General features: G+C 40.9%; 1 protein-coding gene across 2 annotated transcripts in view; it reads left to right on the top strand.

The window, feature by feature from the left end:
• Positions 1 to 15,166, top strand: part of URI1 (URI1 prefoldin like chaperone) — a 62,201-nt gene extending 47,035 nt beyond the window's left edge. For both annotated transcript variants that reach the window (XM_075940174.1, XM_006121204.4), the window contains exons 7-11: positions 3,137 to 3,317; positions 5,859 to 6,123; positions 9,413 to 9,555; positions 11,665 to 11,926; positions 14,867 to 15,166. In XM_075940174.1, coding sequence (XP_075796289.1) covers positions 3,137 to 3,317; positions 5,859 to 6,123; positions 9,413 to 9,555; positions 11,665 to 11,926; positions 14,867 to 15,052 — 1,037 coding nt within the window. In that variant the 3' untranslated portion in view covers positions 15,053 to 15,166. The remainder of the gene's footprint in view (positions 1 to 3,136; positions 3,318 to 5,858; positions 6,124 to 9,412; positions 9,556 to 11,664; positions 11,927 to 14,866) is intronic.
• The last annotated feature ends 3,287 nt before the right edge of the window (positions 15,167 to 18,453 follow it).

Raw genomic sequence — 18,453 nt, 5'->3', positions numbered from 1 at the left:
TCATTTTTTGAGGAAGAGCGGCTTTTCACAAAAGAGGTAAGGGTTGTCGAAAAAAATGCGTCCTGACTACTTTCTTGTTCAAAAGTGAGATCGGAAGAAGAATCTCTGTGGGAATTTGCATATCCTCTTTTGAAACTTAATCATAGATTAGACATAGCCTTAGAGACAGATTTATTAGGACATAAGTTATCATGGGAAAAGCCCACTTCATCAGATGAATTGGAGAGGAATTATAGAAGCAGGAATATATATAAGGAAGAAGTTGCTTGTGTTAATGAAGCTTTTGCACTTGAAAGCTTATGCCCTAATAAATCTGTTAGTCTCTAAGATGCCACAGGACTCCTTGTAGTTTTTGCAGATATAGATTAACACTGCTACCCCTCTGAGGTTATTAAGAGAATGCAGAACGCTTATAGAGAAATGGACACGGTGTAGATAAGTGTGAAAAGCTACGTCTTTGAGGTATGAAAGTGTAGGAATAAAGCGAGAATTGCCAAAAGCCAAGCAGAACTGGACTTTGCAAAGGAAACTAAAACAAACAGTAAATTACTAAGAGAGAGTGTTCTTTAACCATATACATTTAAAAAAAAATTAAAAATGAAGAGGGATTGCTAGGAACAGAGGACGGGGTGGAGATTAAAGATATTCTAGCTATCCAACACCTAAATGAATATGTGTCTTAGGTGGCTGATGGGAATGAGGAAGGAGAAATTTTCACATTCTGGGTGGAAGCTAAACTCAGATAGCTCAATGGGAATGCAGCAGGGGCCCAACAACCCTGCCTCATCGTTTTCTCTCCAGAAACTGGATGGATTCCGCTAGATGTGCTCTTAGTGAAACTAAAAATTCCCTTTCAGCAGTATCACCATAATCTCCCATGCTCCTACCTATTTAAAATATTTTCTGAGCTTTAGGCCTTCTCAGCAATACCTGAGGGGACAGAGGTCTTCCTATCTAGGCCTCTGTGTGATTAGACTCCATTAAACCTCTTCCTCCCTCTGCACTTCCTTCCTGTGCCTCTTTTGTCAGCCCTGGACTGATTGGGCCAACCTCTAAGTCACCGAAGAGCAACTTTACCTGCTCTCTCCTTGCACTCTGTCACAAGGACTGAATCAGGATAATCTTCCTCTAAGAATATTAAAGGAACTGACACAAAAGTTGATGCTATAAGCTGGGGACTTAACAGTTGGAAGTAACAGAAGAGGAGAAATACTTGAGTATATTTGTCAATCACAGGATGAAGATGAGGCACTAATGTGGTGCCTGCCTGGAAAAGGCTAATTAGGACATTCCTAAGATGCATTAGGGAAGGTATTTCCAGTAGTAGTAAGTTTTTATTACCAATGTACAAGTCACTGGTCAGGCCTCATCTGGAATACTGCATACAGTTCTGGTCTCCCATCCTTGAGAAACATGAATTCAGACTGGAATGGAGGATCTGAGGAATGGCGAACTTGTCCTGTGAGACACCTAAGGAGTTAGGCTTGTTTAGCCTAACAAAACAAAGGTTAAGCGGCAAGATTATTTGGCTCTATAAAGGCATGAGAGGGATGAATAACAGCGAGGAAGAGGAGTTATTTAAGTTAAGCACCAACGATGACACGAGAACAAATGACTATAAACTGGCCTCCAACAAGTTGAGGCTTGAAATTGGATGAAGGTTTCTGACCATCAGAAGAATGAAGTTCTGGAAAAGTCTTCCAAGAGGTGTACTGAGAGCAAAAAAACCAACTTGTTTAAAAACTAAGTTTATGGAGGGCATAGTATGATGAGATTGCCAACAATGGCGATCCATGTCAGCACATCTCTCATGGCTAGAAATAGGCTGCTATATGGGGAGAGCTCTGACTTACTATAGAGAATTCTTTCCTAGGGGTACGTCTAGACTACAGGCTTTTGTCAGAGGCTTTATCCACAGATACTGTCGACAAAGCTTCTGTTGACAAAGAGCGTCTAGACTACATCCAGTTCTGTCAACAAAGAAAGCTGCTTTGTCGACATGAGAGTGTAGACGCAAAGGACAGTGTAGATGCAATAATGCCTTCTGCCAACAGAACACTGTTGACAAAAGGCGTTATTCCTCGTAGAATGAGGTTTACCGCCGTCGATGAAACTGCCAAGTTCTGTCAACATTATGTATAGTTTTGTCGACAAAAGTCCACTTTTGTCGACAAAACACTGTAGTCTAGACACACCCTAGGTGTCTAGTTGATGGGTTTCATCCACATGCTCAGGATTTAAGAGATAACCATAAAAGGTCAGGAAGGAATTTTCCTCCAGAGCAGATTGTCAGAGACTGAGATTTTTTTTTCGCCTTTATCTGCAACATTGGTTACATGCTGGTTTTAATTAGAGAAAATGGTGGATTCTCTTTAACGTGAAGTTTTTTAATCAAGTTTTGAAGACTTAAGTAGCCACAGGGATGTGGACCTATTGCAGGAGTTGGGTGAATGAGGTTTTATGGCTTGCCATGTGCAGGAGGTCAAGCTAGATGATAAAAATGATCTTTTCAGGCCTTAAAGCCTGAGTTTGGAAACAATGTGTTTACCATTTGAATAGCCAATGAAACATTTAAATGACTACAGTGATTGCTGTTGAATTAGGAGCAAATTTTTCTAGCTGCTTCTGAAGCTTTTAAAGGTTTTATTTTTATTATTAAAAAACCACGATTTTAAAGATAAAAATGTCTTTTTGTTATTGAATGAACTGAATTCATAGTTACCAAAGAAGTTTGTGCAGATACTTTGGACTCATGGTAAATTTCCCTATTTGTCCTATAAACCATCTCTAATTTTCAGGTAACGTTGTTGTACTTCATACATTTATAAAAAAAAATCGAATTGTCTAAATAGTTGGTCCCAACTGAGCCAAAGTACAAAGAAGGTTTGTTTCTCCAGCTAATGGCACAGTGAGCAACTGTCACACTCTAGTGCACCACTCGAGAAAATGATTAAATCAAATGAGAGGTACCAAATCACTGTAATAGAAGTGTCACAGGATCAGTGTCTCTGTTTTGCATTAGCTTTATCCTGTGACAATGCTCTGGTTCATGGACAGAATTATTTAAACAATTCAGCCGTAATTTCAAATGGAAAATGTTTTGGCAAAATACTTTTTGTTTATTAATTTTGCACAGGAAAACGCAGAACTGCTCACAAGCCTCATTCAAAGCCAAAAGTGTCAGACAGTTTTGAGGTTAAGTGTCAAGAAAATGGTATGGATACAAAGACTAAGGGTTTTTCCCAATCTGATGAGGAACTGTGGGCCCGATTAGAAGAGCTTGAGAGACGAGAAGAGATGCTGGATGAACTTGACAGGTATATTACTGTTGAAGGTTTGGTAGAAAGATGTAATTAAAACCTTTACAACCGTGGTTTCCAACCTTTTTAATCACAAGATCACTTTTTCAATTTAAGTGCAATGTAAGATCTACCTCCATCCCAAATACCTTTGCCCCACTTCCTTCCTGCCCCTTCTTTGAGGTCCTGCCTCACCCCTTCTCTGAGGCCTCACCCTGCTCATTCCATCCCCCTTTCTCACTTTCACCAGGCTGAGGTAGGAGTGCAGCCTCTGGTCTTGAGCCAAGGCGTTTGGAGTATGGGAGAGGCTCTAAGCTTAGCCCAGAGTGGGGGATTGGGGTCCGGGAGTGTTTTCAGGGCTGGGATAGAGGTTGAGGAAGCAGGTTCTGCCTGGGCACTATTGAACTGATACAGCTTCCGGGTGGTAGCTTCTGGTTAAGGCAGGCTTACTCCTGTCCTGGCCCTGCACCACTCCCAAAAGCAGTTGGCATGTACAGCAAGGCTCCATGGCACCATGTGCTGCCCCTCATCTGCAGGCACTAATCCCACAGCTTCTACTGGCCACAGTTCCCCGTTATTGATGAATGGGAGTTGCAGGAGTGGTGTTTGCAGGCAAGGACAGCATATGGAGACCCCTTGCTATGCCTTTCCCAGGGGCTGCAAGGACATGCCAGCCATGTCCAGGAGCAGCAGTTACCACAGGGATAATGACTCCAGCCACGACAAGTTAGGCATTTTAGAACTCACTACTCAACGAGTTAAATTTAAATGTGAGAGAGAAACGAAAATTATGAAATACACAGACCAGTCAAAAACCTAAAATACCACACTTTGCCAGTAGTAACAGCAACCCCCCACGTATGTGCTGGGTCTGGAGATGAGAGTGAAGGTCAGTGTGTGGTTGTGAGTATGACACACACACACACACACACACACACACACCCCCCCCCCCCGTGTGAGAGTGATAGAGATTTGCATTGTCAAGCTCCCTCCGTCCCCTTCTCTCTGTGTGGAGATAGGGTACAGAAGTGTAATCAGGAAGGGCACCGTGACATCAACGCGCCCCCCCCCCCCTTTTCCTCTCACACCCTGCATAGCAAGCAGGAGGCTCCCAGGGAGGCAGCTCTAAGGCAGAGGACAGGAACAACATCATAGTGGGTGTAGGGGCAACTGAAGTGCCAGCATCTTGATAGCTTCCAGCCAAACCAGTCAGGATCATCTGTCAAGAGGCTCCAAGATCTACTGGTAGATCCTGATCTACTGGTTGGTGACCACTGCCTTACTAGCATGAGCAAATAGGTGCTTTTAGCAGTTGATTGGCTTAAATCAGTGACTGCGGAGGACCAATATTACATGTTATTAATTTTAGTTCCATTATAAACTGAGACAACTCTTAAAACAACCATTCAGAGTTCTGTTTACTTTTTAATATCTTAAAATTCACAAAAACAAATAAAATGTGAAACTTAAAATAAGCTGCTCATAATAAAGGAAGATTTGGGTACAAAACCTGAGTGCCACAGAATTTCTATGTGATCAGGGAACATTTAACATCTGTATGCCTCAGTGTCCCCTCTATGCAATGGTTATAATAAAACTTGCTTACCTCAAGGGTGTCATGTGTGAATAAACTATTTAATGTTTGTGAAGTATTTGTGAGGCTACAGTGATGGAGCCTATAAATATAACCAAAAGAATGAACAGGGATCATAATTATTAGGGTTGGATGAAGAAGGTTGGAATATAGAGGATCAGATTTTCTAAAGGAATCCAGCTCCTGAGTGGTACAGAGGAGCTGGAATGTGTCTGTAAATATCTGGAAGGAATCCCCTCATTCTCCTGACACAGGGGAACTATTTAATGGCAGAGGCAGTTCCTGTGATTGCAGCCTTTCTCCCACGTCTATTATAGGAGGCACAACTTGGAAAGAAAGATAAAGCATTGCAAAGTAGTTCCACTACTCCCATCGTTCAATGACATAGTGGCTGTTTGAGATGCTATGCTAGGATGTGAGTTAGTGCAGCACTGTAGCTACTTTCACTGGCCCTAAGACTACTTCAGAAAGGCACTGGATCACGGAGCTGTAACCAGCTTCTTGATACTCTCATATGTATCTTGCCTTAATTAGAGCTTGCTTGCAAGAGAGAGGCTGGCCTAAAGCATACAAAATGGATAAGCTAGTAGTATAGTTGGGCCGTTTGTATTTCTGACCTGTTGTGCATACATCCTCAAAAACAACTCTTTTAGTTGTGAATCACCATCCTTAGAGCAGTTTTGGTCCCAAAACAAAAAAAATATGACTTAGGACCAGATTGTGGCTCTCTTGCTTGCACTGATAAACACCTCCTTATTGAAGTGGTTCCACATATGAATAAGCACTCCAGTCTGGCCTTTAAATTCTATATTGTGTATGATATTGTTCTTTCCTAACTTCTGCCAGAATATCCCATCTCATAATTATTCTGTGGGTTCATATGTTATTCTGTAAGTTCTTTATCTTGCTAGGCTATGATTTGTATTGATAAGTTTTCTTTCCTTAAGTGTTTTTGCATTTTGTAGGACACCTCTTACGGTTGAGGCAAATGGAGAAGATACAACCTCCTCTGAAGAGGAGAAAGATGATAAGACAGATCTGAATGTGGTACACAGAGTGGAAGACTCTACTACTCAGGACACTATACAGAAAGAAGTAACAAATTCAGAATTGTTCAGTGGCCAAGTTAATGGCCCAAATCATTATAACAGTGATGATGAAGATGACTTAGGAGTTGCAGATGATTCTGTGCCAACTATATTTTTCTCTCATACTGTTGAACCTAAAAGGGTTTGTACTTTTTATATTTTATCTCTATATAATATAGCCTGTGTGTGTGTGCGTACACACACATACACCATCGGTGTTATTTAACTAGTGTACCTCATAGCCCCATATAGTAAAATATTCTATTGCTTGAATGAGCCTGGAAAAGGGGCCTACCTCATATGGGTAAGATGGTGTCAGAGATGAGGAAGTCATCCAGGCTTCCAGAGCTAAAGTTAAACTATTAAGCAAGTGAAAAAAGAAGGCTCTCATCAAGAAACAAGTCAGAAATATGTCTACTTTATAAACTGGAACAATTTCTGAAGGAAAAAGGTAGAAGATCCCTTTGATGGGGTTGTGGAGGGAAGTGGAGGAATGCATTAGATGTCCCAATATAGTGGTCTCCAACCTTTTTATGCCCAGGATCACTTTTGGAATTTAAGGGCAACCCAAGATTAGCCCTCTCCTTACCTAAAGGTCCCATCTCCATTGCTTGCTGAGGCAGGGCATTGGGGTTCAGTTGAGGGATTAATATATAGGAGGGGGGTATGAGTGCAGGCTCTGGGAAGGGGCTCAGAGCTGAGACTTGAGGTGTGGGGCAGTATGGGGTGCTGATTCTGATGAGAGATAAGGGCTGGGCCGGGTGCTTGGGGTACAGGAATGGGTATGTGGTGTTGGCTCTGGGGGGGGTCAGAACTGGAGCAGATACTTGGGGTGCAGGGGAGCGGGTTCAGACTGCAGGAGGGGGCATAGGCTCTGAGAGCAAACTCAGGGCTGGGGTTTGGGATGCTGGGTCAGGGGAAGGGATTGGTGAAGCAGGGGTGATGGCTGTGGAGGGACCTGGGGGGTTTCTACAGGTGTCACCATTGCCAGCTTCAGGTCAGAAGCACAGCAAGGCTAAGTCAGGCTCCCTGCCTGACCTGGCCCCACTCTAGAGCCCTGCACAGATACACATGTCTACTTGCAGATAGACATTGGTATTCTTATCTGTAGGGTTCTGCTCCCAGGTGATGCTGAAGCCAAAGGGGAGGAGCAAAGTGCCGCCAGTTCCAGGAGACCATGCTCCTCCCTCTGTGCAGCTGCACTGCTCCCAACTCTGCCATCATTTGAACCTGCCCCAGCAGTGGCTAGTGTGGTTGGTCCAGGATAGTGCAGAAGTTATAGAGGTCCTGGAAAGTCAGAATCTGTGGCTTCCATGACCTCCATGATTGACTCAAAGCCTTAACCCTAGCTTGTATTCCTAATCTTACTATATATTTTAGAAATGTACATATGTCTGTCTATCTGTCTGAGAGTCTGTTTGTTCAAAAACTCTTCCTATACGGTAAGACAATTACATTTGGTAGGCAGCTTTCTCTTAAAACTTAAAGCAAGGGTTGGTTGTGCTGGGCTACTGGATGTGCCTGGAATTCAGTTGTTTTTCATAAAATGGAAGGAGTCTGGCAGGAGGGAGTTATACTGCAGAATGACCACAGGGGAGCAGCAATGGGCCAGAGATAGGGCCTACAACAGCTATAACCCCATTAGGTCAATAGGAGGCCGGGGTGGAGAAAGAGACAGCTACAAACTATATATTTTAGAAAGTTTGTCTATGGGTCTGTCTGTCCCCTAGCCAGGAGACATGCACCTTTCCCCTGACCGTGCTCTCTGGAACTTCAACAGCCATGGACAGGCGCTTCTCACCTGGACCCAAGGTGCTTTAGTGAGAGAGGGCTGGGGTTCTCCTCTCTCCCTGGGGCAGCCTGTACAGTGAACACTCGTTCCCAGCCCTACCCCAGAGGAATGATTTAAATGAAGAAATAACTTCTTTGAGTTAAGGACCCAAGCAACACTGGGTAAATCTCCTAATAGCATTTCTAAAATGTCACTGCAGGGTCATTCTAACTCTTTGCTGTACTTACACCCTTAGGATAAAATAGTTTTTTCCCTGAAAATGCATTTTATATTTATTTTAGACATGCAGTATTGTAAAATGTAAAAGCCATTGCAGAATTCATTGTGTAAATCAAACATTTACGTGAAACCTTGAAAGTAAGTGCCATGGCATATCTTGTATTTAGGACCCTGATGATAGCCGAAGCTTAATTTGGCTCTTTTTCTCCAAAAAGATTTATTTTGCTGCTCTGTGTTTTGAAGTCCATTAGTTCAGTCATTAAATCTCAAAAATGATACCAAAAAGTTATATTAAAGTTTACATACTACCTAGGGATGATAAATTTTGATTAATCAGGTAATCGAGTAGCTGATGGAATTCCTGTTGACTTCTCGATTAGTCAATAAGGGGGGCGCTCACTATCCCACTGCACTTCTCCCTTTGAAATGTTTGGAATATATTTCAAAGGGAGAGAGACAGCAGGAATCCACGCCAGTGGGGAGCAAAGCAGTCCCTGCTGGCATGGGTTCCCCTCTGTGCCTCTTCCTTTGAAATGTACAAGAGCCTATATTCCAAAGGGAGAGGAGCAGAAGTGGGACTGATGTGATTTCAGTCCCCGCTCACACTGTTTCCCTGCTGTCGCCTACCTCCCCTGCCCGCTGCGGAGACAGTGCTGGGGGCAGGAACCAGCTTTTAAGCTGGCTCCCACCAGCATCAGCTCATGCTCTCTCCGTCCTCCTGCTTGCTGCCTCTCCCTGATAGAGGCGGGGCCGGAGGAGGGGGTGAAGGAAGCGACTAGTCGAGTTTCTACTTGACTACCCGATAAGCATTTGCTTACATCCCTAATACTGCCAGTGCTATGGCACAACTTTCTACAAGGTAATATCACTGGGCTACATTTTCTAAAAGTGCCTTTTACATTCAAGGGAAACTAAGCTCTTGGTCAGAGTTAATGACTTACGGTGTAAGTTTTATTCTTACCCATTCCTGATGTAAAAAGTTATTTCTTGATGCTAATGCACATGAATTTTGCATATAATACCAAGACAAAAGCGACGAGGAGTCCTGTGGCACCTTATAGACTAACTGAAGTGTAGGAGCATAAGCTTTCGTGGGCAAAGACCCACTTCGTCAGATGCATGTGACATGCATCTGACGAAGTGGGTCTTTGCCCACGAAAGCTTATGCTCCTACACTTCAATTAGTCTATAAGGTGCCACAGGACTCCTCGTCGCTTTTGCAGATTCAGACTAACACGGCTACACCTCTGATACTTAATACCAAGACAGTGAGCATTGGGACTGTCACTGTCAATACATTTTGATGTTTAGTTGTATCCCCCAGCTGCTTGGATATGGAGAATTCATTAATTCATTTGACCCATGCCCTTCTGATTACTTGATTTTTGTATTCTAGAATAATTTGTGTTTTAATTTTCAGGTAAGAATAAACACAGGAAAAAATACTACTTTGAAATTTAGTGAAAAGAAAGAAGAGGCCAAACGTAAAAGGAAGAATAGCAATGGCAATGGACACTTGGCCCCAGAACTGCCTAACATCAGAACACCTGCAGATATTTACCGGTATGTAACGTATAGCTATGGCTACTGTGTTTTCCCCAGTAAGACTGCCTTCTGTGTTCCAGTGTGTCCTCTTTGAAGCATCCTGCAGGAATTTTGAAATCTTACCCAAAAATGGAGCTGTCTCTCACAGAAGCATTTAGAACTGGGCATACATCTTAAGAAGTGAACATTTGTGTCGCCTGCATGGTTGTCACACATTTAAATTGTCACATTTCATAGATATTGCATGCTGCTTTGGTGAGTGATGCATTTTCTCAGACTAGGGGTCAGTAATGTATTTTTTTAATCAATACTTTTAAACTTTACCCCACTGCTTCATGCCATATCTCCTGCAACTTAAAGGAATGAAATGGCCCATGGCACTTTGTCTAATTAAACATATTGTCAATCTTTTTACATATTTTTCAAATATAACTGATCATGTCCGTCACATTATGCTTTCTTACTTTTTCTAGCTTCATCCCACTGTTTCTTTGCTCTGGTGTATCCGTTTCTGAGTAATGTCCTTTCTCTTTTTCTTATTCACTCCCTTCAGTCGAGCATATTCCTTTCAGCACGTGCTTTACCTCCTCTCTGGTATATTTCTCTTTTTCATTTCTTCCCTCCCCACAAAATCTTTCTCCTTTTCCATCTACTTCTATCTATTTCAATCTTCAGTATTTCTCTTTCCCATCTGCTCACAGACACATATCTTTATCTGTTCCCTTCCTACCCATTCTCTCCTCTCCATCTTTCAAAGGGTGAGAAAAATTGACCAGACTTCTGATAGTTAAAGGAAAAAAGCAAGATTGAGAAACGGGGATAGACTTTTAAAGATTTAGGTGCCTGAAGATGCAGATGAGTACCTGTTGGATTTTCAAAAGCCTCTGGAAATATAATAGGCATCTATCTGCAACATCACATTCCTAATTACTTCTGAAAATGTATTCACAGGCAACACCAGGTGAAAAGTCCAGCCCACTTCTAATGACAGCTATATAACTGCTGGGAAAAGGGAAGGTTTGGGGTTCCATAGTGGTGTCTCTGAACCCTCATTAGGATCTGTATGTTTTGTAGTCTTAGGCTAGTATGTGCATAAAAAATGTGACGATCTTAAGAAACAAACAAAATCCCACTCTCTAGCTCCTGAAAGAAAGCTGTTGTACTTTTTCTTCCAGGAGCCTGCTTCTTTCCCAATTAAGTCAGTGACAAAGCTTTCACTGATTTCAGTGCTGCACTATTAAATCCCATAGCCTACCAGTCTTCCCCAGTTCTGCTAATACCTGTGATGTACTATTTTTGGCATGTCTGCTATTGTACCTCATCAGTTTTTGAGTTCTCCCTAGTGAATAGCTCTAGTACCTACCTCTTCTTCTGGCAAGCTGCATCAGTACTAAATTGATTGGTTTCTTGTTGGTTTTATAGCTTTTCATAGGGTTTCAAAGAGTAGTAGCAGCAATTAACAGATGCTGGTCAAATATCATTGTAGTTTGGAAAAACTATGAGCAGCAACAGAGGGATGGGAACAGTACCTGTAGACTCAGGAAGAAGGCTCTGTCAGTTCACAATGTGCATGTTTGGAAAGTTTTACATTAGAAACTAATGAGCTAAAAGCTTATTTTATTTTTAGTGAAAGTGTAGATTCTACAGAAAATAATGGCACTTACCTGGGAAAACTTCCTTGCCCTGTGTGAGAGAATGTTTCAAACAGTTGTTTACGTACTCTACCTCTGAAAATGATTTCACACTACAAAGCCTGTTATCACAACTTTCTGTTTGGTTTCTAGAAATACAACCCTCAAACTCATCTTGTGACTACAATTTTTCTTTACATTTTGCAAATCAAGCTGTTCTGTCAAGTGTCTAAGAGCTATACAGTTTCTACAAAAAGAGTTTACCAGCTAATCCTTTAATAAAGGCATGACAGTGTTTGGGTTGAAGAATTATTTCATGTTCATTAGTAAAGAAAATGTTTTATTGTATCTTTTAAAGGTACAGTATTGTAATACAGCAGTTGAAAAGTTAGAAATGCAAATCATAATTAATTTGTACAAAAGACGAAGTGAGATCACTGTACATTTGTCATCTGATCCTGAAATAGTTTATTAAAGCGAACGTTTTCCTTTATAGAGTCTTTGTTGATGTTGTGAATGGAGAATATGTTCCTCGTAAATCAATTTTGAAGTCTCGAAGCAGAGAGAATAGTGTTTGTAGTGATACCAGTGAGAGCAGTGCTGCTGAGTTTGATGACAGACGAGGAGTTCTGAGGAGTATTAGCTATGATGAAGCTACTTACAGTGACAACAGTGAAGGAATCTTGGAGGAGGAGGAGGTGGAGGAGGGGCATGAGCATCTTCCAAAAAAACTTTCAACCTTATCAGGAACATTTGAGGTACAGTTTTTGATTAATATTCATTGTTGGCATGGGTAAAAAGGAAAATGCTGGATAGCATAGTTACCCTTACCATCCATTTGTTTAATTTCTTTTTAATTAATTTCCCAGCTCTCTCTACCTCTCTCTCTGGGGAGAGATTGTCAGGAGGCGTGATCTCTCTTCACCTACCCGTTTTATTGTGGGATAGCCAGCTGAACTGAATATTTGCTCTTTTTGTAGCACAGTAGACAGTATCCCTTCCTCTGAGCATGTTGACTTCATGGCTTTCAAATTTAGTGCACCCTGGGACTTTCCCAGTGTTAACTGAGTCCCGTGACAGAAGGAGGAAGGAAACTGTCCTGGTAATGCAAGGGTGGGCAAAAGGGCCTCTGTGGGCCAGATCCAGCCCACCAAGCAGAATGATCCGGCCCGTGGAGGCCCTGCCGCTCCCCCGCCCCCAGGCCAATTAGGGGTGGGGGAGCCCATGAAATTTGCTCCTGCCGTGCAAGGAGCACGCGGCACTTCAGAGTGCCATGTGATCCTTGCAGGGCAGGAGGAGACATCACATGCTTCTCTGCCCCAAAGCCCTGATTATCCTGGGGGCAGGGGAGAGGTGGGAAGTTCCCTCTGCCCTGCAAGGAGCACACAGCACTTCAAAGTGCCATACGCTCGCACAGGGCGGGGGCAGGGTGAAGGAAGCTTCACCCTGCTCTCCCGCCCCCAGGCCCTAATTGGCCTGGGGATGGGGGAATGTGGGAAGCCTTTTCCCCGCCCTGCCAGGGACATGGGTGCCTAGTGGGAAGGAGGGAGGAAAAGGGGCTCCCCCGCCCCCAGACTAATCATGGTCTGGAGGTAGAGAATCCAAGAAGCACCCTAGCCCTGCCTCCTTCTGGTTTAGGCCCCACCCCTTCCAGGTGGCCTGGGGCCACTTCAAAATTTTTTGAAATGGCTCCTGGCCCAAAATTATTGCCCACCTCTGTGCTAATACATAACACAACTTCTGGAATTTGGTCTTTAAGAAGAGCCTGTTCTTTCAAACAAGATGCCATCAAAGAGCTGAACCAAACTGAGTAATCGCTTATCATAAATTAAAGTGACTCTACATCACTAGGAAAAACGTGCCTGGGCTTGGTGAATAGCTGTGACAGCCACTGAGAGCATTCAGAAATAAGACGTGGTTGCTCCAATGGCATTCATAGAAATTAATATTTTAACATGTTTTTGTTATTGAAAATTACAGTAATTTTATAAAACTTAGGTTACATAGAATTTTCAGAAATTCTGGGGACAGAAGGCATCTTCAAAGGGAAATTGTTTCATCTGGAAAGATATTTATTTTTAACAAAAAGTAGATTCATAGACTCACACTGCTGTGTGAGTGCTTTACTCTCTAAACAGCCACATAGTCCTGTAGTTATGGGTTTTTCTGTATATCCACTTTGTTATATCTGCATAGACCCTAATCCTGCTGAGGGATCCATGTGGCAGCCCTTATGTTTGCAGGAAGTCCTATTGACTTTAAGGATATTCAGTGGAAACATAAGGATCTGCTGGTGTGGATTTTTTTTTTTGCAGGGGTAGCACTATCGATCGTAATTTCTTTGGAGTTGAGACTATATTCTGTACGTTAAACATCTAGTACACTTCTGTCACTGTAAAACAAAAATAGATCATTCCTATATTCATCTCTGAATAGAGCGTGATTTTGTACATCTCTCAGAGCAAAATGCGCCAATCAGAATGAAAGATAGATTCACTTTAAAAAAAAATGTTTTGCTTTCAGTGTTTTTATGAACATTTGAAACGTAGTATTTATTTGGTTGCATTTGCCATAAGTTGATTTTTTTCTTTTATTTTTTTGATGCAGCAGAACTTCAGTGGACATATTTTATTTAGCTTTTATAAAAATGTAGTATTCCTGAACAAATCAGCAGAATGGTACAATTTTGGGTTTAATTTTGCTGTTGGCGTAGAGCACAAAAAATTGCTTTTTTTGCAGGTCATGCAAGAAAAGTGGCTATTTTGTTGTGTTTTTCTTGGCAATAGAATAACTCTTAAAAGAGCAGATTTAATAAATCTGGTATCTAATCCTTTTTGCCCAATATAATAATAAAACCTTGGGTATAAGCTAGTGTAGCTTTAATCTGAAATGCTCTGAACCATTTTTAATTTTCAGCATGTTATATTGTGACTTTTTCAAAATGTAGCATTTTATATTGCATAAGCACACTGTTATGCATACTGTAAGCCTATGGCTGTTGTTAAAAGCATTTATGAAAAATAGTTTCTTACTGTTTTTCATATGGCAAATATTCTGTTTCTTTTTATTAAAATAGCAAAAAAGTGGAAATTGTAATTTAAAATATTAAGATGTACAGTTTTAGTTAAAATGTATAAAGGAAGAAAATAATTAGAAGCCTTTTGTTCTCTTATAAACAGCCATGATCAATTTTTGATAATTTTTGGTAAGAAAGAAAAACTAAGACTCAACAAAATATAGGTAAATTTATATTCTAAGTGTCAACTTGATACAATTAGAGAAGACCAAGTTATCAAGCCATGAAATATGACACATGATGGAATATGCAGACTGACCTAAAATCCACAAATTTTTCCCATTTGTTATCTATGATGAAATTGCCGGTTGTACAATCTGTTTTATTTTCTTGATCAGTGGGAACCAATTTTTTCAGATAATTTATGCATTTAGGAATGTGATTAAGTAGTACTTTTAACACACTATCTTTCATTCAGATTTCTTTGAACAAGTTATATTATAAGGTTAATCACAGTTTGGTTACTTATGCAAGGAAATACCATTGATTTAAGTATATTTCTTTCACTTTTGATTAAAAGAAATAACAATCCTAATAAGGCTAATATAGGGTAATGACCTTATGGGCAAAGCTTCACATCTGCATTTTATTAGCTCATTCTGAGTTTTCTTTTTTGTTGTAGGCTTTTTCTGGAACTGTGATAGAAAAAGAGCCTTTGTCTCCCTTAATACCACACCCAAGCATTGCTTACCCTGTCCTGCCTACCATTCCGGAGCGAAAATCAGAGGAAGTTCTGTCTGAGGCATCAGAAGAAACTACAAAGAGGATTTCAAAATTCAAAGCTGCCAGAATGCAACAGACAAACTAGACCCTGCTGCCGATGCAGTGAAAGTTTGAATATTAACGCTTAGTTTCACATTTTGTTGAGATTATGTAAAACTATGTGAATTACACCTAGTTAGTAAAAGGTATCTTATGTTAATTTGGCATTGTTTATCTTTTAGACCTCTATTGGTGATATTTTAAAAAAAGTGATTGAACACTTCAATATTAAGATTATTTTGTCAGTTTCCCTGTATGCTGTCAGCACCTTTGTATATGTTTGCCTTATGAGAACAGCACTTGAAATTATTTTTCAAAGATTTCTCTTCCTATACCATCGGTTTTAAGTTTAAACCTAACTGTACAGGCAGTTTTGTACCAACTGTGATGTCCTACTTACCATATGGACAGTTTTAAAGACACTTTTCAAATTTCAAATTGATTCAGCAATTATGTGTCATTACTTGCTTTAGCGTTTTAAGACACTCTTGTATCCACGTTGTTGTAGGTACCTGCTAAAATTGAGTTTTTTTCCTTCTATTAAACGTTGCTGATATCTTACTGTAAAGAGCTATAAAACAGAACGGCGTGTTCATACACATTGCAGGGAAGTTTCTTTCATGGAAAATGGTATTTTGTAAAATTAAACTTTTCAAGTAAAAAAAGCTGTGATTTTTTTTTTATTTATTAGTAATTGAAAATAAAATGTGGAACAAGTTTCTTTGAAACACCTCCCTATCACATAGACACACTGCTTTCTCTTCTCTATTTGTGTAGCAAACAGCCATTAATTCTAGTGTCAATTACATGCACATAGAGAAGGGAGACCCAGACTATGGTTATAAAATCCCCTGTCCTTTTATATAGTCAAATAACATTTTAATTGTAATGGAAATGCCCAGAGTGGAGCCTGCTAAGGATGAATGTCTTAATGGCGGCAATTTTATTACACAACTTTATCAGCCCTGAGAACTGAGGCAAAATGTCTTGCTGACATGATTGATCTCTAATCCGTGGCTCTGTGGATTTAACCAATGTGGTTAACCAGATGACATTCTTTTTACTACTCTGCATAGTTCCTGGACCCTCCAGGACTTACCAAGCCTGGGCCATCTTAACTGGACTGCAACACTACTCCCAGAAAAATATTTTGGGCCAGGGTCCACCCGGCTCTTGCAGCCTGCACTCTTGGGCTTCTCTATATTCCTGTGGTATAAACTCCACTGTCTCTCACACAAAGCCAGTTTGGGAGACTGGAGAGATCTTTTCCTTTTTCTACACTTAAATTTGTCCTTACATTTTTTTAAATTAAAAAGCAAAACTCATTTATCATTGATTTGGCTTTAAAATATAGCTCTATTGCTAAAACTATCCACAACCGACCCAACAGTTACATAGATTGCAAACAGTTGTTTTTGAAGATGTTTAAGAAATAAAGGTATGATTGTGTTCAAAGAGCCACACTGCATGTGACCTATTTTATTCACCAGAAGTTTTTACTGTGCCAAGGCTGAAGGGAGGCTCCTATCCCATCTTGTGCTTAAGTCAGTATGGCCTTCACCAAAACTGACTATAAAATCATCACTGATAAAGTTTGTATGTGACATAAAAATTGTGGGAATTGTAAATAATGAAGAGGATCACTTACCAATTCAGAGCGATCTGGATTGTTTCGTAAAGTGGGCACAAGTAAATAGTAGGTGTTCTAATATGGCTAAATATAGATGTATAATCTAGGAACAAGGAATGTAGGCCATACTTTCAAAAAGCAGGTTATTTTTTCTCTCTGCTTGGCTTCTCTAGCAGGTTTCCTTATGGGACAGGACAAACTAACTTTTAAAACACTCAGGGTATGTCTACACTACCACCCTAGTTCGAACTAGGGTGGTTAATGTAGGCAACCGAAGTTGCAAATGAAGCCCGGGATTTGAATTTCCTGGGCTTCATTTGCATCTTGCTGGGCGCCGCCATTTTTAAAGCCCCGCTAGTTCGAACACCGTGGCCGCGGCTACACGCGGCACGGACTAGGTAGTTCGGATTAGGCTTCCTATTCCGAACTACCGTTACTCCTCGTGGAACGAGGTGTACCGGTAGTTCGGAATAGGAAGCCTAATCTGAACTACCTAGTCCGTGCCGCGTGTAGCCGCGGGCACGGAGTTCGAACTAGCGGGGCTTTAAAAATGGCGGCGCCCGGCAAGATGCAAATGAAGCCGAGGAAATTCAAATCCCGGGCTTCATTTGCAACTTCGGTTGCCTACATTAACCACCCTAGTGCGAACTAGGGTGGTAGTGTAGACATACCCTCATTTTAAGTGAATACTAGGGATCGTGATGAAATTATTAATGATTAATTTACTCATGCTAAAATGTAGAATATTTTTTTAGTACTAAAATAGGCCATCAATGCCAGTCTACCCTCTCTGCATGGCTAAATATTTAAGAGATTTATAGCTTTTTAAATGAATTATTAGCTAAACAAAATGAAGTTATTTCTTAGAGAATTAGATGCTATTTTGTAACCAGAACAATGCAACTGTAAAATATAGTTCTGTGCATAAGTATTTCAGATAACGAGGTTGAGATCCAAGATGATCAGATGGGTAATTAGAGAGAGAGAGACCCTTTAAAAAGATTTATTTACATGCCTCCTAAAATACTTAAAACTTACCGGTATTCTGAAATAAGCCAACTCCTCCTGATTATTTTAAATCACTAGTAGTTCTTTCCTTGTGTTTATTCTATGCCACTTAAAAATGTTTCTCCACTCCTTCAGTTAATATAGGAAAAGTGGAATCACTATGGTTCCCGGTCTTAGACCTTAACACCCAAACCCTGAGCTGCCTTCTGCACCCTAACTCCTTCCCAGACTCTGCACCCCAGCCATAAACTCCTGTGCTAAGCCCGCTCCCACACACCAAACTCTCTGGCTCCAGCCTGGAGCTCCCTTGTGCACTCCAAACACCACATCCCAGAGTCTGCATTGCCCCCCAGGCCTGAGCCCCCTTCCAAATTCCTTGGCCTCCTCCCCATTGCAGATCATCAATGAGCAAACTGAATTTTGTTATGTGCCTCAATATGGAGGTTGTGTCTCACATCTCCATATTTGTGCACATGACAAAATTCATTCAGAACATGGACATAAAATATTAGCGGGAACATTGCCTGCTAGCTTTGCATAGAAAATTACAGAGTTTGATGGATTTCCAGTATTGGATAACATGGTCACATGTATCTGCAAGGCCACTGTCTCCATATTTCACAGGCTGACCCACACATGCATAGGAAGGTTAAGCCCCATTGGCTTTTATTAATAAACCATCACAGCCCTGAAGCACTGGGAGTGACCCAAAACAGCAAATAAGCACTTATAGATACACAATTCAAAATTCCTTAAGCTACAAAAACTATGAGCAGTCCTGTTGCACTTCAAAAACTAACAAATATATC

The sequence above is a fragment of the Pelodiscus sinensis genome, chromosome 12 (assembly GCF_049634645.1).
Source record: "Pelodiscus sinensis isolate JC-2024 chromosome 12, ASM4963464v1, whole genome shotgun sequence".
Lineage (NCBI taxonomy): Eukaryota > Metazoa > Chordata > Testudines > Trionychidae > Pelodiscus > Pelodiscus sinensis.
This window is presented reverse-complemented; position numbering and strand designations above follow the sequence as displayed.